This window comes from Diadema antillarum, unplaced genomic scaffold (genome assembly GCF_040938485.1).
Source record: "Diadema antillarum isolate AM-2024a unplaced genomic scaffold, OU_Dant_1.0 scf00000036, whole genome shotgun sequence".
NCBI classification, from domain to species: domain Eukaryota; kingdom Metazoa; phylum Echinodermata; class Echinoidea; order Diadematoida; family Diadematidae; genus Diadema; species Diadema antillarum.
This window is the reverse complement of record NW_027270925.1, coordinates 488,051-507,233: the sequence shown is the minus strand read 5'-3', so window position 1 is coordinate 507,233 and position 19,183 is coordinate 488,051. Positions and strand designations below refer to the sequence as shown.

The window sequence follows — 19,183 nt, the reverse complement described above, 5'->3', positions numbered from 1 at the left end:
AAGTAAACGAAAGAACTAAAATAATGTGCTGCTCTTCTCAGAGTATCATAGAGTGAAGACAATATTGGACTTCCAACTCTAGTTCACAGTCATAATTATTCTTCAATCGCATTTTCACTATGAACGTTACAACCTTACAATCCGTCATCAGTATTCACACAATCATCGGCTATACACGAAGACGGGGTTTGTCAAATGCGTTAAAAGCGGATTGTACAGCACACAACAACTCCGTAGACACAGTAAGCATTGATTAATACATGTTTAGCAAATAGAAAACTATGATATTTCACTCCCAGGTGACGACCCAGCTTGATTGCAGTGATTTGGGAAAGCAAGGAAAGGGAACTTAAAGTCATAGCAGATCAGAAGGTAGAAAATTGCATCTGCACAAACATTTAGTGTCAATATGGAATGCCTTGTTTAGTGGCGCTCTATATCACATGGTTCCAAATGTGTTTTACCTTAAAACTAGTAACATTTTCTGCTGTTATAAAAACAAGAAAAATATTGTAACATCAGTTTTGTTCTGCCTTAAACATATGACTTCATCGTGCCTACGCTGATTTCGGAAAGAATGGTTTCCGCATAAAATATAGGTAAAGTATTATAATCATTATTTCCGCTTTAGATGGTTCTATACAACCCGCATGTGTGACAATATTAAAACTTACCGTTGGTGACTTTGGTAATTAAAGACATAGTAAATAAAGAGCACCGTGTAATTGTATACTATGATCATAGTATGAAGTAAACAGGAAGAAACAAAATTCAGGCATCACATACATTTTGTTCTTCATTTAGAGCTGTAAAAAAAAATAACGACACATATACACAGGTTCAAGTCTAAAGGCATCAATAGGTATACTGTGTGTATGCATATGTGATTGCGTGTGTGTATGTGTGTGCGCGCGCGCGCGTGTGTGTGTGTGTTTGTGTTTATTTACAGATTGTGAATATGTGATGTAGACAAAGAAAAATAAGAAAATGTCTGTGTATTAAGGTTCCCAATCGGCATCACGTCACAAGGCACAATTGCAGCTTCACCTCAGTTATCAAAGTTAAGACGAATGAAATAAATTATGCAAAATCGAAGTGTCAACAAAGCTCTCACATGAGTATATCCATGAGTTCCCTGTAAAAGAAGACAGAGAGGAATGGAGAATATTATGAACGTAGGTCGGGAAAGCTGCAGCGAGCGTATTTGATTTGGCTCTTTTAATTACCCACACGCTCGTAAGTGTTTTACGATGCCACTCGTCATTACGGATTGATAATAACTGTCGCTGCCATAACTCAGGTATAGGGAATGCATCAGTGTTTTCAGATCCAGTGCAGTGGTGATCGTGGGTCAACAAATATACCAAATACATATACATTTGTATATACACACACACACACACACACACACACACATATATCATATATATATATATATATATATATATATATATATATATATATATACGATGGCAAGCTAGAACTCACTGTTTTCACCAAATTCGTGATGGTGAAGTGCAAGATATAATTACAGGTATATAGAATATAATCCATATGTGACCGTGAAATCTGCGTCTAAAATAGTAACAACTTTCAATTTTGAGCGGTGATGTTGGACATGCCCTTTAGTAACGTAACGTCGGTGCGTGGATACACTACGCCTCAACACAAACATGAGAAGATCACTGATGTAGGCAGTGAACCACAATGTAATATTCTATCGCAAAGTTAATGAAGCGAAGCACGTTGAGTAGAAACACTACCGAATCACACAAGAAATTTAAGAATGCACTTTACAATCACCTCTTGGCAATAAAGATGATACTGATAATGGTAGGTATCAACCAACTCCAATGAATTCAGTTAAATAAATTTTGTAATTAATTTGTTTTACATGGCCACTGAACATGCAATGAATACTTCTAAACAAGCAACTTACGAGACCAGTGGCATTAAGTCCCTTCGTCGACTATAGGCAATGAGGATAATGAACATTAAATTTGCTTATAGAGACACAACTGCTATCGCCATATGACTTGAACCACATACCTCGTGATCAAAAGTTCGTGATTTTAACCATTGAGCCATCTTGGCTGAACCGAGCTGGATAACAGCGAACGACAAGAACCATTCCGCGTCGAGAGCTGTCTTAACTTAAACAGCTACCTGCTAATCACTATTTGATTTAAGTGACAAAATAATAACATTATCAGAAAATATTCTCACCCATATCTGAAAATTAGTTAGTTTTAAGACTGCCTCTGTTTGACATGAATCATCAAAATACTTCATATCACCTTACTCATCAAATATTTACACTGCAAAAAGTCCGGTGTTAAACAGTGAACACCGAGCTGGTGTTAAATTTTCGGTGCTCATTTATGGTGTTAAATTAACACCTCCGGGTGTCATTTCCAAATTTTAAACTGTTTTTTGAAGAGTTTCAAAGTAACTGCACTTCCTGTTGATTTTTGATTTGAACAAGACGATCAAGAATTTTACATTAAAATACTAGATTTTTGAAAAAAATTGAAAATAAATTTACACCACAGTAACACCAGCTGGTGTGGTCTCTTATTGAAGCTGGACGGGTGTTAAACCATTGATATTAACACCAACAAATATCAAATCAACACCATGTGGTGTCATTTTTGAATTAACACCAGTACAGTGTCAAAATAACACCAGGTACAGTGTCAAATTAACACCACGAAGTGTCAGGTGAACACTTTTCAACACCATCACAGTGCATTTTTTACACCTGTGGGTGTGGTCCTCTATTGAAGTTTGATCGGTGTTAGATTTAATACCCGTGGTGTTAAATCTAACATCGATGTTTTTACAGTGTATTTTCAAGTAAACAATATGAATTACACTTATAAGTCTTAAGTCTCATGTGGAAATCATATTTGAAAGTTGAATAAAATTTCTTTTTAATTATACTCTTAATATAAACCAGTCATAGATCACTCTAACAAGTAAGAACCAAACTAGACGCATTTAGCTACGGTAGCTCCATGCTAGAAGTGCACCGACGTTGGCGCAACCCTTCCACCGGATCCGCTACAGCGCAGACATGACATGTGATAGCGAAGCAGTGGGTTTGTCAGCCCGTAGAGGATGGGATTCAGGGCGGCGTTGGACCAAAGGAGACCGTTGACAGCTTCCCACGTTATCTCAGAGAAACAGTCGTCGTCACCACACCTAGCCTGTAGGATGCTGATAATCTCGTATGGGAGCCAACAGGAGAGGTAGGTACCTACCAGGATGGACAGGGTGATGGCCGCTTTCCGATGACGTGCGTATTGAGTCTGCTGCTGGCGGAACTCGGTCAGGTTTCTGTTCCCGCCACTGTGATTGGATCGAGGTTGAGGACTTGGAACGTACGTTGAGGGCAAGCCAGGCGGTCGCAACGAGCCATCGTGTAAAGTATGAGTCAACTTGGAGTGGTTGACGACCCCCGAAACGGTAGGAACATGACTCCGGGCTTCTCCATCTGCACCATCTAGCTTGCGGCCGTCTTGTTCTGTGTTCGCTTCGTCATGGTGACGGATAACAGAAGAAGGGACTCCCAGGGAAGTTCTGAGGAGCTTCAGTTTTCCCGATCTCTGATAGATTTGGTAAAACACGACGATATTCAGTATGACTATCAAGGGAAATGGGATGGCGAACTCAAACACGAGAAGACCAATGGTGGCAGGAACGAGGTATACGGCCTCCAGTTCGCATTCTTCTTGGTAGTCAACCAGATCGAAGCGAAAGGAAAAGGCAATGACGGTGAAGATGGCGGCAGTGAGGGTCCAACAAATTGCGCAGATGATCGATACCCGTCTGCGAGTCCATACAATGCGGTACCTGTGCTTCTGTGTCACGAGTAAGAAACGATCGAGGCTAATTAGCACGATTGTGATCGAAGACATGCATGTCACAGTGTAGTCCAGTGCGGACCAGAACTTACAGAATACCTCACCGAATGGCCAGTATCCTCTGTAAACCCAGGCAAGATTGACTGTTAGCACCATGAGTCCAGTGAGAAAATCACACACACTGAGACTAAAGATGAGCGTGTTGGTCGGAATGGCGCGAACTCTCTTGTAGCGGCAGAAGGCCATGATGACCAACAGGTTTCCCGCGACTGTGACGATGATGACGAGTCCGTAACCGATGATCAGGAGTGGTCTGTTCAGCTCTGATTCGGACGCGTCACCATCTTCATACGTCGTTTCGAATTCTTCATTTGTGGTGAAATCACTTTCACCGTACAACGGGTTGGAATCGGCACTGTTATTCATTGTGTCATGAACAAGATACGATGTCACTAAAAATGTATAGATAACATTTTCCTTTGATATACGAAACACAGTACTATCTGAGTCACAGATAATGCAAATGATGTCGTCATGTGATGACATCAAGTTTTCAACTCTTCGGGATTTTAAGCAATTGCAAATGTTAACCCCCTAACAACCACCATCTCGAAATGTCAGCGATAATGCATATGCGATCCTATGTATCAGTAATTGTAGAATGACCGGTAGAACGAGCTTTTATAATAGAGGCACTGGTTGCTCCTCCGACTTCCATGACGTTTGCTACCTGGTAAACCATTTCACCGTGACATTCCTCACAGCTCTTCTCTATATTCTTGTCCTCCTTCTCCTCCTCCTCCTCCTCCTCCTCCTTTTTCTTCTTTTTCTTACGGAATGATGTAATGAGGCCTTCTCGAGTTGCATAGGTGCGCAGGTAAACCTATAAACTGCTTGCGTGTCCTTCGTCAATCCATGTACTCTCGGTTTGTTCGTCGACTGCTAAGGCAGGTTTCATCTTGCTTCGTAGCACACTGTCTCTTTATACTAATTACACTCATTTTAGACCTCATGACTTTCTCACTGAATTGTATTCATCAATCAAGAGTTGAGCACTAGTTCCTTTTCCTCACCTATAAATATATATGTAGAGGGGTTTTTCTGTTATCCTGACCTGATTACACAGATAGCATAGAAATATTCCGTTTCTTTAGATTCTCAACAAGGAGAGAAAACGCGACTGATTATGAGCTCCAAATAACACAATCTACACTAATTGCTATAAATATGAAATTGTGATATCCAGCATTTCAATGATGTACAGAGAAATGGGAAAAACTTCGACTTTAACGCGATACCTTAACAAACGAATTGTGCGACGGTGGGGACAAAAATATAACTTCAGAGATTGTGCTTGACCCAAACTGAATATGTATAAAACATACTGAACAGGATGTGTGACTTGACTGAAAGGTCTCTAATTTTTTGGAGCGAAATTTTACAGTGGACGGCAGTTCTCATTAAATAAAACTGGATAATGATGTTTACACTCTGCTACACCTTGTGAGCAGACGATAGCAATCTCCAGTCAACTTCAGCGGCAGAGTTGCTGGGCGGGAAGCAATTGATAGCTACGATGACCGTCTCTGTAACCGTCAACATCTCATCGTTCTCCACTTGAACTAATTTTCCAGCTTAATCAAACAAGCGAGATGTTGTGTGTCCATCCATTAATCAATTCATGAAGATGCGCTCCGAATAGTATCTTTTCTTTCGTATACACCAGCAGCCGACATCCACACTACCACTGACTTCGCAAGCGGCACTGTTTTGCTCTAAAAGGTATCGAAGTCTCGTTCTGTCGTTTTATGCACGCCCGGGCACTTAAAATAATTGTACAGGTGACTGTCTTACCAACGAGCGGCGCACCTGTTTACGCATGCAAAGAAAAGGTGGGAAAGTGCTAAAGGCGAGCTTGGCTTGGTGATTGGATATTTTTTCGAGCACCATGCATCTTCTCTCTTTCAGGTTGTTGATGATATCAACGTCACGACAGGAATGAGTGAGTAAGGTGGTACAACGAAATAGATCGTAATTTTGCGTAATGTTGCCATTGTTCTACCGGGAAGCCCGTATAGAGGAAAGAAACCAGGGGCTTGCATCCCTTCCAGTTTAATTCCCAGGTCCTTGGATACCCTGCTTGCACTATACCCTATCATTTCATCACTGCGTGCTTTGCCCCTGAGATTTCCTAAAACATTAAAAAGGTATTCCCATTCAGGAAGTCCAATGTACCACCTGAAAATGGTATAAAAGCATCACACTATTCGCCCAGTCATCGCAGCAAATCGAGTCTTAATGGTGTTAAGTCACGTCCAGCAGAAAGCAAACTTAATAGCGCGTTAACTGACGGAATGTTTTCACTTCCCTTTGCAAACCTGTTGAAACAAACTCCGGCCTGCATTTCATTAGTGTACCACGCGTTCTCCTTCTCCCACACAAATATACACACACACACACACACACACACACACACACACACACACACACACATATTTAGGAATAAACTATTACAAAAATATTTTGTTTGAAGTTATCAATCCTCCTGCTTCGTATTTTCTCCTCTCTCAATCTTTTCTTATTCCCCTCTCATCTGCACTTATCTCATCTATATATCACACGTCTATTCCCTCTATTCCTCTTGTCTTATCTCTCCCTCTCTCTCTCTCTTAATACGGAGCTTTAGTTTTATTGTTGTTGTAGTTCTTTATAACATTCGGGTATTCTTTTTATTGTTATATAATGTGTCTCATCATCATAAGATTATTTGATTTAATTTTTTTTTTGGGGGGGGTGTGGGGGCTAAGTTATACAAGCTATGCTTTTGATTTAGGCTCCCCACTTAGGTTCTCACGACTGCAAGCGTTGCAAGTGATGTTGTAAGTACATGCGTTGTTGTTTCGATAATTTTTGCGCATACAAATTGACAAAATATTATTGTATACCAATCGTGATAATAATTGTAAATCGGTTATGCTTTATTCATACTTATGTGAACAAAAGTGGAAATAAATTCAAATCAAATCAAATATTAGAAGACCTATTTTTCCAGCAGCTTTGTGAATGATGTGTGGCAAATTGTGGGAGCCGAACGCCTTTAAATATTTCTGCAAATAAATGGCGCTATATAGATACTCTTCCATCATCATTGTCATCGTCATTACAGGCACACACATTAACAAATTTTCTCTTTTCGTTTTCACATCTTGAGGGTAGCCCTAAACTAATCGAAAGTCTGAAAAGAAAGAGCAAAATTTTATAACAACCACGGAAATTTCGCTAATTTTTGTATAAAGCAAGTATCCAACAGTTACTGTTGATATAAAGATGCAAGTGAATGAGCTGATGATGTCATCACCTCACAATTTTTCAAGTTTCAAGTTTCAAGTTAAGTTTATTTCCACAAGTTCAGGTAAAAACATATAAATATACAATCAATCAGTTCTAATACATACATATACAAACCAAAAATTATTTTGGATAAGTACATAATCACAGTTAAAAGTTAAAAAGTGTGTGTTCAAGATTGACATAACAATTAAAATAAATGATGGAGGAAATCAGCAGTAGGCCATTGGCCTTTCGGGGCTGATCCCATGAGCAAATATACAATATTAAAACTGTGTGTCGTTATACACTGTTCCATAAATCATAAGTCGCATAAAAAAGAACTGGATTTGCAATAAATAGGGACAAGAAAAAAACAACAACATCCAAATCCAATTTTTCATAGATGGTGTTCAAAAAAGAATTGACGAAAATTAAAACTTTTTCTAGTGTAAAATCTAATTGTATTCCAGGCTGAATGATTTCAAAATAATAATAAAAAAATAATGATAAGTCAGATGTATTGAGATTTGAGACTGCATGGGGTAGAATTGCTTGTGAACAAAAAACTGGTAAATTTCATGATTTTGTGTACAAAATATAAATGACACGTTGTGAGGAGATATGTTAACTCCCTCATCATTCTCGCTTCGACTGTTCAAGGACTTCCGTAATAATTATCCGATTTTGATCAGTTTTCCACAGCCGTGATAAACTTTTAATCTTTGTTACCACTCTTTGAGCATTCTTCCGACAAGACATCTTAGAAAATGCACGCATTTCTAGAAGGGTACGCTGTCTACTACTCATATTATATTCTGTAGACTCCTAGCTCATGGATCTTCTTAATCATAAACTACAACTTACTATAGTAATAGCAATGCATTACGACATGACTGAAGGTATGATCTGTTTTTTTTTTCTCTTTTCCCGCCTGAAATAAAAGGGACCAAATTTCCAGGCAATGCCAGGAGGCAACATAATTCGTTTTACCAATTCCTCTCAAACTAATACACATGTCAAGCCTGACAGATGTAGGTCTGGACATGTATGCCATATACAAATGGAAATTCAGCAAGTATAATAATTGTTTTGTTTTTTTCACTGACCCGCGTGCATGCATACATGCACACACTCAGAAACACATCTAATTCGATCGATAAAAACATGTCAGAGCTCCGCGAGATAAACTGTTGTACCTATCGATTGGTTCATTTTGAAAGCCTTATAAGAATATTATGAGGTTCGAATTGATATTCACCATACATTATTGTTTCCATATTACCAGGTTTATCAACTTGATGTTATTTTGAGCAGTGTTGTGGTGGGTGATCGAATGTTACCAACTTTACCCATTATAGATAATGACTATGCTACAATTTGGTATTTAATCTAATCATTTTACATACAGGTTCAGTCACGCAACGTTGACATTTCTACCTCTTTATTTGTTTGTTTGTTTGTTTTTTCATAAGCATTGCTCTATACACAGACAAAGTGATAGAGGACATACAGAGAACGTTCACTTCTCACTTATCTTCAATGAATTTTCTGATTGCTGAATTAATTCATCCTATACTTTCCTCAAAGGAATAACACCCCCTCCAAACACGATCTCTGCTGGATCTTTTCTATTACCAACTATAGTGTACGATGCATGTGATAGCTCATTTTGCAATTACCATACTGATCGGATGCATGCAAGCCGTTGACGCTGAATAAATCCTTGTATAAAATCAGAGACTACATTTCTCGTTATCATGCACCAAGCAAATATAAATTCTCTCGACTTTTTTTTTAATTCTAATAATTTTGATTTCTATTCTATAAATCTGTCAATAATTGCACGAAGCAGCACCCTTTCTACGTGCCTGTGCCTACACATTCTTATAAAGGCTCGAGTAATAAAAGCAACCATACCGTGTGCAATATTGTGATGCTTATAAACATGGCCTTATGCAGGAATATCTTTGGGAGCCAAAATTGATTATGCTCAATATTTCGGGGGAACACACATGCGAGGAAGCGACCAAGCGGGGGAGGTCGTTATGGAGGGGGTATCCCCCCCCCCCCATCCCTCCCGACGAGGGAGCCTTTGAATTTTTAGGAATGAAAGTCAACAATTCGGTGTACACACTTTGGTGGAATAAATTGTATTTTGAAATTATCAATCTCAATTATAAACATGAAAATTCTATACAGGACAATATTAATAGTTAATCGTTGTATCTCTCAGTTCTTTTTCAGCGTGTGCATTTTTTTTTCTGCATGTGTACTATAAGCATTGATAAGTTTAGTGCAGATGGACCGAAGGGGGGAGGAGGTGTCTACCCATCAATAGGATTGATGTGGTTTAACCCTCTGTGTGCTTCGAGTGTAGATTGATGGCACAGAAATAGTGTTGCAAATATTGCTCAAAGCCCCTCATGGCACACAATATTATATCTCATTCTACTACTACTACTAAAAGTGGATCTACTATGGGACATCTATTGAAGTAACCATGGCCTTTTTGTCGTGTTTTAAAACAAGATTATGATGAATTTGCTTATATCGACTTTTAATGTATAGTCTATTGGAAGAGAACACACGTGACTGACTTTGCCATAAGAGAAGTATTTCTAAGAGCATTCATCTCATGTAGTTGACAGGGCTGTGCGATACCAGACATCTCGAGTAACTCGGTTCTCTCCCTTGATTGAACGATGCTGCCAAATATTGTTTGCTCCCATTTTGAGAAATTGGTTGCTTTTAACCCAAATGAGATGAGCATTAGCACTGATTGTGATGAATTTTTGTACATTCTTTACAACTTACAAAATACATAGTTGTAACGGATTATAACATAATCTTAATATAATTTTGTTATATCATAGATTAGATTACTAGTACTTCTTCGATTGCTTAATATACAAGGGCGTATAAGAATAACATTTGTAATAGATTGTGACAGATAACCTTCTTTCTTGCTTTGATTACAATATTATATAGGTTTTCTCGGCCAATTTCGCACTTTTGTCAGTCCATTTGATAAAAGGTTAATTCAATTTAGCGAAAATCCTCGTCACTGCACATTCTGTCATCCAAAATTGCAAGTTGGTCGTTCAATTTAGCATTTCCATCAATAAAATTTGCACATGTGCCATTCGAATTCGTAAAACGAGCATTGAAATTGGCACGTGCTCTTCAGTCATTCAAATTCACCAACACTGGCCGAAAGGGGTATTTCAGTCATTCAATTTCGCGTATGGGCAGTCAAATTCCTAACATGTTCATTCAAATTAACGTCATGTTATTTCTTTTTTGAAAAGGTGATAACATTTAAACACGTATTTCTATGTGACTTTTTGTTACCATATATAACTCGGGTTTGTTGTTCTGTAACGCCCCTTTTCTTTCATTCATGTCATTCTAGGCCTACATGTACCAATACTACAGTAACTTCATCTTCTTAAAGTCATGACAGCACAAGTTAGATACAGACGTATTTCTCAAGAAGACAGAAAAAGAATTATAGAAACATTTGATGATCATAACCTTGACTTCCTAGAACTGGCCGACACACTCGGAATAAAGCACTCAACGGCCAGATTAGTTGTGGCCACAATGATGCACTATATCTTCGGACTGGAAGAATCACTAAGCACATTGAAGAAAAAAAAACTGTTGCCAAAATCTCTCAAATTAGCACGAAAATAATCTAATGTAATGACGCTTGCAAAACAATAACTATGTTGGAAAAAAAATAAAGAAAGAACCAAAGCATAAACATGCGTGCTAAATTGACTGCAACAGATGTTAAATTGGATGCCCCAAAATGAATTTGAATGAACGAGTGCGGCATGTCCGTGATCACGTGACTATATCATTCTAAATTGAATGAACGAATAACGAAATGGTGCTTGTTTTACGAATTTCATTTGAAAAGGTGTTTAATAGAATAAAGCTAAAGGTAATTTGAATGCTCCACAATGAGTTTGAATGAAGAGATCATAAATTGAACTACCGAACATGTCATCTACGCTAAATTTTGCTAAATTGAATGCAGCAATTAGGAATTGGACTGACAAAAGTGCGAAATTGGCCGGGAAAACCTATATTAATCTTTTCCTTGAATAAGATTGATTGGGATATTGGCTTCCATTCGGAATGATTTTGCTCTGAGGCTGACGGGTGAAATTAAAGGTTCACCGATAGGGGATTCAAGAGTGCGCTGTTTATAGATGGCGTGATGATCGATCACCGCCATCTCCATTACTAGTATCAAGATGACGACGGAAAGCTCTGTGTATAGCGGTGGAGGGAGCAAAGGGAGTGCTCTCTCTATTGCACGGGTTCAACAGCGACTCGCTGTTGTATACGTAGCCGGAGCTAAGCATGGTACGTGCTTGTTGGACTGTACCGATCACAGTTATTCTATGTAGATCGAAACGTAGTATTGGGCCTTCACTTATACACAGCAATCTCTTGATTGATAGTTACACGTAAGTTTCCGCGGCAATCTAGCAAGCAAACATTGTCTTTGAAAGATCCGTGCGGTATATAGTATGCGGAACAAGCCAGGGACAACGGTCAAATCATAAAGAGCGACATTGCATGTATTCATGTATTTCGACCATTATATATTTCTCACTCTCTCCCTCTCTCTTATATATATATACCGGGTGTCCCAAAAAAGCGGAACGGTGGATTTTCAGTACCTTGCGGTCTAAAAGTTATATATCTTTTGACATCATTAGAAAGAACATCTCCCGCAGAAGACTATGATACCAAAATCATCAAATTTGGTTCAGTACTTTTTATTCTACGCCAATTTCTGAAAATGCAGTCATTGCCAAATTTCGCCGGATTTTTGCGACTTATGAGATAATAATTTGAGTGCACTACGCGATCCATACGGTGAATATTGTGTAAGCTCGGTGATCCGTGTCAACAAAAGATACAGCTTTCACATTGGGAAACTCGTGTGTGTGTGTGTGTGTCTGTGTGTCTGTGTGTGTATGCGCGCTCCCAATATGAAAGCGTTATTTTTTGTTGACATGGATCAACGAGCTTACACAATTCACCGTATGGAACGCGTGTCGCACCCAAATTATTATCTCATAAGTCGCAAAAAATGAAAATGACTGCATTTACAGAAATTGGCGTAGAATAAAAAGTGCAGAACCAAATTTAATGATTTTGGTATCATGGTCTTCTGCGGAAGATGCTCTTTCTAATAATGTCAAAAAATATATCACTTTTAGAACGCAAGGTACTGAAAATCCACCGTTCCGCTTTTTTTGGGACACCCGGTATATATATATATATATATAATGTGTGTGTGTGTGTGTGTGTGTGTGTGTGTGTGTGTGTGTGTGTGTGTGTGTGTGTGTGTGTGTGTTCAGGAATAGGAACACTGCATCCAGAGAACAATCAAAAAGATCCTAGCTGTATTGTTTCAATTAAATTTGCATGAAGATGACGGGGTGTTGTGAGTGTTTTTACCGCTAAAATTTAGGCCTACAAGACCTGTTTGTCAGTTTCCTACTACAGTGCGAAACTGTATTCCATACATAAGCGAAGTGCAATGGTCCAGCCCTGGGAACGAAATGTGTTAAGCTGTGTTAAAATGTGTTGATTGTTTTGTTTCCTATATCTCCTTTTTAAAAGAAAAGGTAGACTAATGTCGGGAGGTTGAAATATGCCCCCCCCCCCCAAAAAAAAAAAAAAAAAAAGGAGAGGAAATTGAGGTTATAAAAACACCATCGGTTGCCATTCATAAAGTCAATTCAAAACATGGACATGACAAAGCTAAACGTGATCCTGCAACCTTTGAATTAAACAGTAGTAATCACCCATTCTGATCGGTGTGTAGAAGCGATTTGCCAAAGTAGAAATATACGGAAACGTAATCGACTCGAAGAACATAATCAATGGCAGGCAGAGCTAATGAAGAAAGCTTTGCAAGGCCAAACACGTTGGTGGCTGAAGCGCTTCCGGCATTGGATGGAGGAAACGTGTACACATCATGCTATAGACAAACAGTCCTATAGAGCAGACGTGACAAGTTCAGCGTTATCCTCCTTGGATTCGAGTTGCAGAAGATGTCAACCACCTCTGTTGGGTTTATCACTTTCTGGTAATATAGACGTGAAAGAGTGCAAGAGTCGATCGAGGCCGAGTTCATATAGACAGAAAGGTTTTCATAGAGGGGAGAGTGAAAGAATCATGTTCAATATTTGGGAAACCGCACCCAAGGGGCTCTCCCTGAATTCTCCCACATGGGAGAGCTCTTATTTGCCTGATTTTGTTGTTGTTGTTGTTGTTTTGTTGCTTGCTGATTAAATTATTTGAAAATCTGATGTCTACACAGAGCACCGACCGAGCGGGGAGGGTGCCGAAGGGAAAACCAAAAACCCTCTCACACGAGGGAGCTTTGGCATTTCTAGAATTGAATTCATCAATCTATAGTGCACACTTTTGTGGAATATTATGGAAGTTTTCAATCAAGAACGTAAAAAAAGTAATCAAGGGGAATGTGAATGGCTAAATTGTTGTGTGTGATATATTATAGTCATCATTATAATCACTGTGTATATTATGTATATAGGCCCTATATTCTTTACTTTGATTGATATTGACAAGACAAGAATTTGTGCTATTATTCTTGATGTAACATACTGTGAGAAGTTTACTATGAAATAAACCGAAGCTGAAACTAAAAACACGCCATCACGCGTGTGTCTTTACTGTGCCGCGAAACGGGGAACTGCAATCCCCCCCCCCACCCGACACACACACACACACACACACACACACACACACACACACAAACACTTTTGACTACACATTAGCTCATAGGTCAAAGGGGAGGTACAGTTTCGGTTAAGATTGGGATTCAGGTTTTCACTTTTTTATGGTGATTTTTTTTTAGATAATGACAAACTGTTATGAATGTGAAAAAGCATAATTATGATTCTAAGAGGACTTCAAAGTTTACATAATGAAATTTGGTTTTGAAATGGCTGAGATATCTATAACAAGCAATCTTCACAAGATATGGGACCCATCGTTTATCACTATCGCTTTGTTTTACTTGTTTTTGGATATCTCAGCCATTTCATCATAAACTTTGAATTCCTCTTTGAATTGTATGCTCTTTAAATAACACTTCACAAAGTGGTTTCTAATTATCTCGCAGAATGTTGAAAGCTGAATCCTCACCTCGACCAATACTATATCATTCCTTTGATACCGTCTCATTCTATACGAGCTTATTCGCATAGACTTATTGATTTCGTATCGCAAATGGTATAATGACGCTCGTTGCAATGTGTGTACTTGGCAGGGGCGGATCCACGAATTCCGTGAAGAGGGGTGCAAAAATATTTCTGGTGCCACTTCCGAGTTTAGATCATCGGCTGACAAGCACATAAAAGAAAATAAAGGGGGCGCACGTGCCCCTTTCTTTTCTTCTTTTTTTTCTTTTGTTTAAACAAAAATAAAGGGGAGGGGCTCGCGCCAGGGGCGCCCCCACCCCGATCCGCCACTGCTTGGAAATGTGTTGCCTGTATCTGTCGTTCTATGTTGCCGTCTTTCATTTTGTGAACATTAGTTGTTCCCTCCCATGTACTCAAGAGGACGATAGGAAGTGGAAATTGATGTATTGGCGTATTCATGAAGCTCTCAGTGTTGCGATGTTTTCCTCTTCTTCTTTATTTCTTTTTATCTTGTCTGTCTTCATCACAATCACAAAGACGTTCGAAATCGATACAAGACCGGGGCTTTTGATGCGTGTAATGAATGGGAGACTCTTCTTTCCCCCCGAGTGGTAATCACGCTTTGATGATTCAATTACCAGCAGCTAGACTGTTGCTAAACATGTCACGCTAATTTTAAATTGAGTTCTCATCAGACACTACTTTATTAGGCATCATCTACATCTATAATGTCACGTCTCATGAGGGAGTTTATTGACTCCGATTCTGCGATTTAACCCCCTCAGGACCGGCGTCTCAAAATGCATTGAACATGTTAATGGGGAATCCTGCCCATTAAATTAGTTTGTTTGAATGGAAGCAGAAAAAATTACAGAAACAGTAACAAAAAATTGGACTGACGTTTTTTTTTATATTACTGTTTTTATTCTTTATATATATGAATTACGTCATCAATAATGAAGGAAAAAACCACACACAAACTCTCGGGACTCTGGATTTTCTGCACAGAGCAAGGGGAAAGTGAGCTTACATGCTGCATCATGGAGTAACTAATTGTGATTGATTAATCACTTCAAAAGATCATTACTTTCTCAGTTTTAATTGAAATTTCCTCAAACTCTCACTGTCCTGTACATGCCTCATTTTTTTCTTCTTGTAGTATGTGCAGTTGTACAGACTTCAACATTACACACATGGAGGTTAATCATAGGGTTAGACGATGCCAGTTGTGTCAGTCTCTGGCAAGTATACCAAAGTGATGACTCCAAACTAATTTTCAGGCCACGAAACGTTCAAATCTAACATAAATGATAACTCTGAAATCTCTTTTACGATGAGTTTCCGTATCGTCAACGCCCGCCCTTTGTAGAACAATACTCTGGATGATTACACATTCATCAGTAATATTACACTTATGACAACAGTGCAAATACTTTCTTACGAGCAGTAAACTCAAGAACGATGGGCGAGATCAACATTTTGAAAACAAGCATCGAGGTTAGGGAGCTTAGTTGGCATCCAGATCTTCACAAAAAAAAACCAAGAAAGTAAAAGCTAAAGTTTTTAGTTTGTTTGGTGTGTGTGTATGTGTGTGTGTTTGTATATGTGTGCGTGTGTGTGTTTTACAATTATGATTAAAACGGAGAAAAAAATATATATGTTCTGCTTGCTCTCCTCCAGCAAGATAATCAACTTCGCAGAGAGTGTAGAAAATACCACTCCCTGTTGTACGAGGAACCAGATCGTATTCAGCAGTACATTGAAATTGTAAGCGCCATGAATGAATGACAGCTTCATCTAACCATGATGCTATAAATAGGCATTCATTGTGACGTAATGTGCGTGTAAAGTCTCCGATGTTCCTGCACGGTAGGAAGAGGAAAATGAAAGAGTAGAAGAAGTGGCGACTGCATAAACATTAGTTACCTTATACATTTTGTTGTGCTTTTCGGTGACCGCAAGGCCATTTATATGGGCTGAAAGTAAAATGAGCACGAGTTCCATGGATTATCACATCCCAAGGTTTAAAAGCTTAGAACTTCACTTCATCACCCTGAACACACATAATCTCAGTAATTTACAAGACGAAGACTAATACGAACTCCACAAGACGTGTAAAGGGGATTTTGGCAAATTACAAAAGAGACTTAAGAACAAGGAAAACGCATATGAAATGGAAAGAATATACATAGATATGTCAGAATTCATAAGAAGGGGATAGAAGAACTGAGAGGGGAGAGAGAAAAAACGAGGATCATGATGATAATTAGGGGTATAGAATATTTCAGACACGGGGAAAGCAATTAGGATCATCGCATATTTATGAATACTATATAGCAGGATCAGACAGAATTATGGTATTGAGGTATCAGAAGATTATGGTCAATGTAGATTTTAAAAAAATGACATGAGAGGGAGATATTGGGCCGAATGCATAAAACAAGCAATTGCTTGTATGCAATTGCTTCAAGCAAAAGCACAAGGTCGTCTAGCAAAAGGTCTAGCTCAAGCAATTGCTTAAATCCATATGCATAACCTTGTGCTTATTCTAATACCTTTTGCTTGTCCCGCACAAGCAATTGCTTGCGTTTTCAACAAAAGGGACGTCACGCCTGTGCGAACACAAGAACAAAGGCGAGTGTGGCAGCATGTATTTGACAGGGCATGTCTGTGTGGAAACATTTCCTGACATAGCAGAAGAGCTATGAAATGCACACACAGACACATACACACACATCTATACACACACACACGTATTACTGGCTGATTCCCATCACTGCAGCTTACAGTAGCCCGGATCTGCCAGATCGCACGCGGAGAGAGGTCTCCTTGCTCTCCACCGAAGTCAGACATCCTACCTGTTTTTCATCACATTTTGCGTGCTAACCACTGGAAATTCCTGTTGTTGAAATGAAAAAGTTTCTTACACTACTTATGAGTAATTTCTTGTAGATTTATACCACTTCTTCACAAGTGTGGTCTTTCTTTCATAAATATGAAAAAGATACTTAAAAGGGTACGTTCCGGTTAAGCAAAAGCTCAAGCTCATTATTCACAGAGCTTGGAAAATCGCAAGCAATTGCTAGCAAGAACTAGCAAAAGGTATGTTTTATGCATACGTTTTTAAGCAAATGCTTGGTTTCTAAGCAATTGCTTGCGGACAGCAAGCAATTGCTTGTGCTGCTAGCAAAAGCTTCTGCTCGCAAGCAATTGCTTGTTTTTACGCATACGGATTCGAGTAAAAGGCTAGCACAAGCAATTGCTAGCGTTTATGCATTCGGCCCAAAGCGGAGGGATTGGAGATGATCAGAAATAATTTGAGTACGTATTTCCTTTACAATTATTACAATAATGTGACAGCACATCTGCACTGTTTGTACAAGGTCGTTTAATATAACTTCCGTCACGTTTTCATGATGTCGTAAAAGACGCATACATGCTCTTATTGTTGCAATGAAAGGTTGATCTTCTACGCCCGAGGAGGTAAAGGTCAGGTAGATCATGCCACTGGGCGAAAAACGTTTTCATTACATGGCGAAGGATATATGCTTTTTAATTATTCATTACTTTGATGCTACTAAATTACATCGGGAAAACTGGCAGACATATGATCACATATTTTCAACGACAGATGTGACCAGTAATCTGACGAAGAAGGAGGAAGAGGAGGAGGAGCGATGATTTATTCAAGAATGCACATACACATACAGACAACAATACGTCATAATTATATTTCACAAATAATGAGTAAAGATAATATATGGTAATTCTGTAAGTAATGAGCTTGATGGCTAAAACGGGTTAACTCCAGTCGTGTTAATTTGAGATATTTGCGATTAAAGCTGTCAAAAACAAGGACAGTAACATGAAAATACGGGGTAATCTTAATCCTAACTTCAAGAACATCCCTTGTTTTGTAACGAGTGAGACATCGTTGGAAAGGCTTTATTTTTCTCCATCTAATGATGGAATTATTTTAGAATGTTTTAAACTCTTCAAATATTGAAACAGCTCTGTATGAATGTGTTCTCATGTATTATTCAAATGTCATATATGAGGATAGTATTAGCGAAGTCGGATGGTCAGTGATTATTGTGAAGCGTCAAATAAAATACACTTATAGCATTCAATATAAGGATCGCAACATCGAAAAAGAAAAACATGCGGAAGAGAACACTATGAGGTTGTTTTCATGACACTGAACAATTATGCATCTCCTATGGAAACACATGTGCTGTCGGAGAATGTTAACACAGGTGACAGGGGTAGAAAAAACATTTACACCTGTACAAAAAAATTGTCCATGTTATAATTTTCCCTTTTTACTCATGGTACGGCATTGTTGGAAGTGTGCATGCATGCGTCTCTCAATGTGTGTGTGTGTGTGTGTGTGTGCGTGTGTGTGTGTGTGTGTGTGTGTTCGTGGTGTATGTGCGTGTGTACTTGTGTGTTTGTGCTTGATTGGTGGTATATAAGTGTCATGTTCATGTTCATGTGACTGGGGGGGGGGGGGGCTACATCACAGTCATCAAAGGCCATTACTGCAATGTATAGACTCCCTATATTTCATTGAATTTCATTTTCTGATATTATACATCCCAAAAGATATTAATCTTACAGATATTTACGGTTGTATAAGAATTGAAACATTTGTTTCAAATGATGATTATTTCCTTCTACATGGAACAAATCTAGCAAACCAATACGAGCAGCTTATCGTGGTTAGGTCAAGTCATATTACTTCATATCAAGGGTTGGTTATACAGAAGAGGGTTAAGAAGAGATTTG

General features: G+C 38.7%; 1 protein-coding gene across 1 annotated transcript; it reads right to left on the bottom strand.

Annotated features, from left to right (window-relative positions):
• Nucleotides 1-3,020: 3,020 nt before the first annotated feature.
• On the bottom strand, nt 3,021-4,292 carry LOC139745625 (5-hydroxytryptamine receptor 1F-like). The gene has a single exon (XM_071656028.1). It carries the CDS (start codon nt 4,290-4,292, stop codon nt 3,021-3,023), a length of 1,272 nt encoding a protein of 423 aa, XP_071512129.1.
• Nucleotides 4,293-19,183: the final 14,891 nt, after the last annotated feature.

What these genes read in the sequence shown, in the direction of transcription:
- LOC139745625 (XM_071656028.1), bottom strand. Translation starts at nt 4,292, where the DNA reads ATGAATAACAGTGCCGATTCCAACCCGTTGTACGGTGAAAGTGATTTC.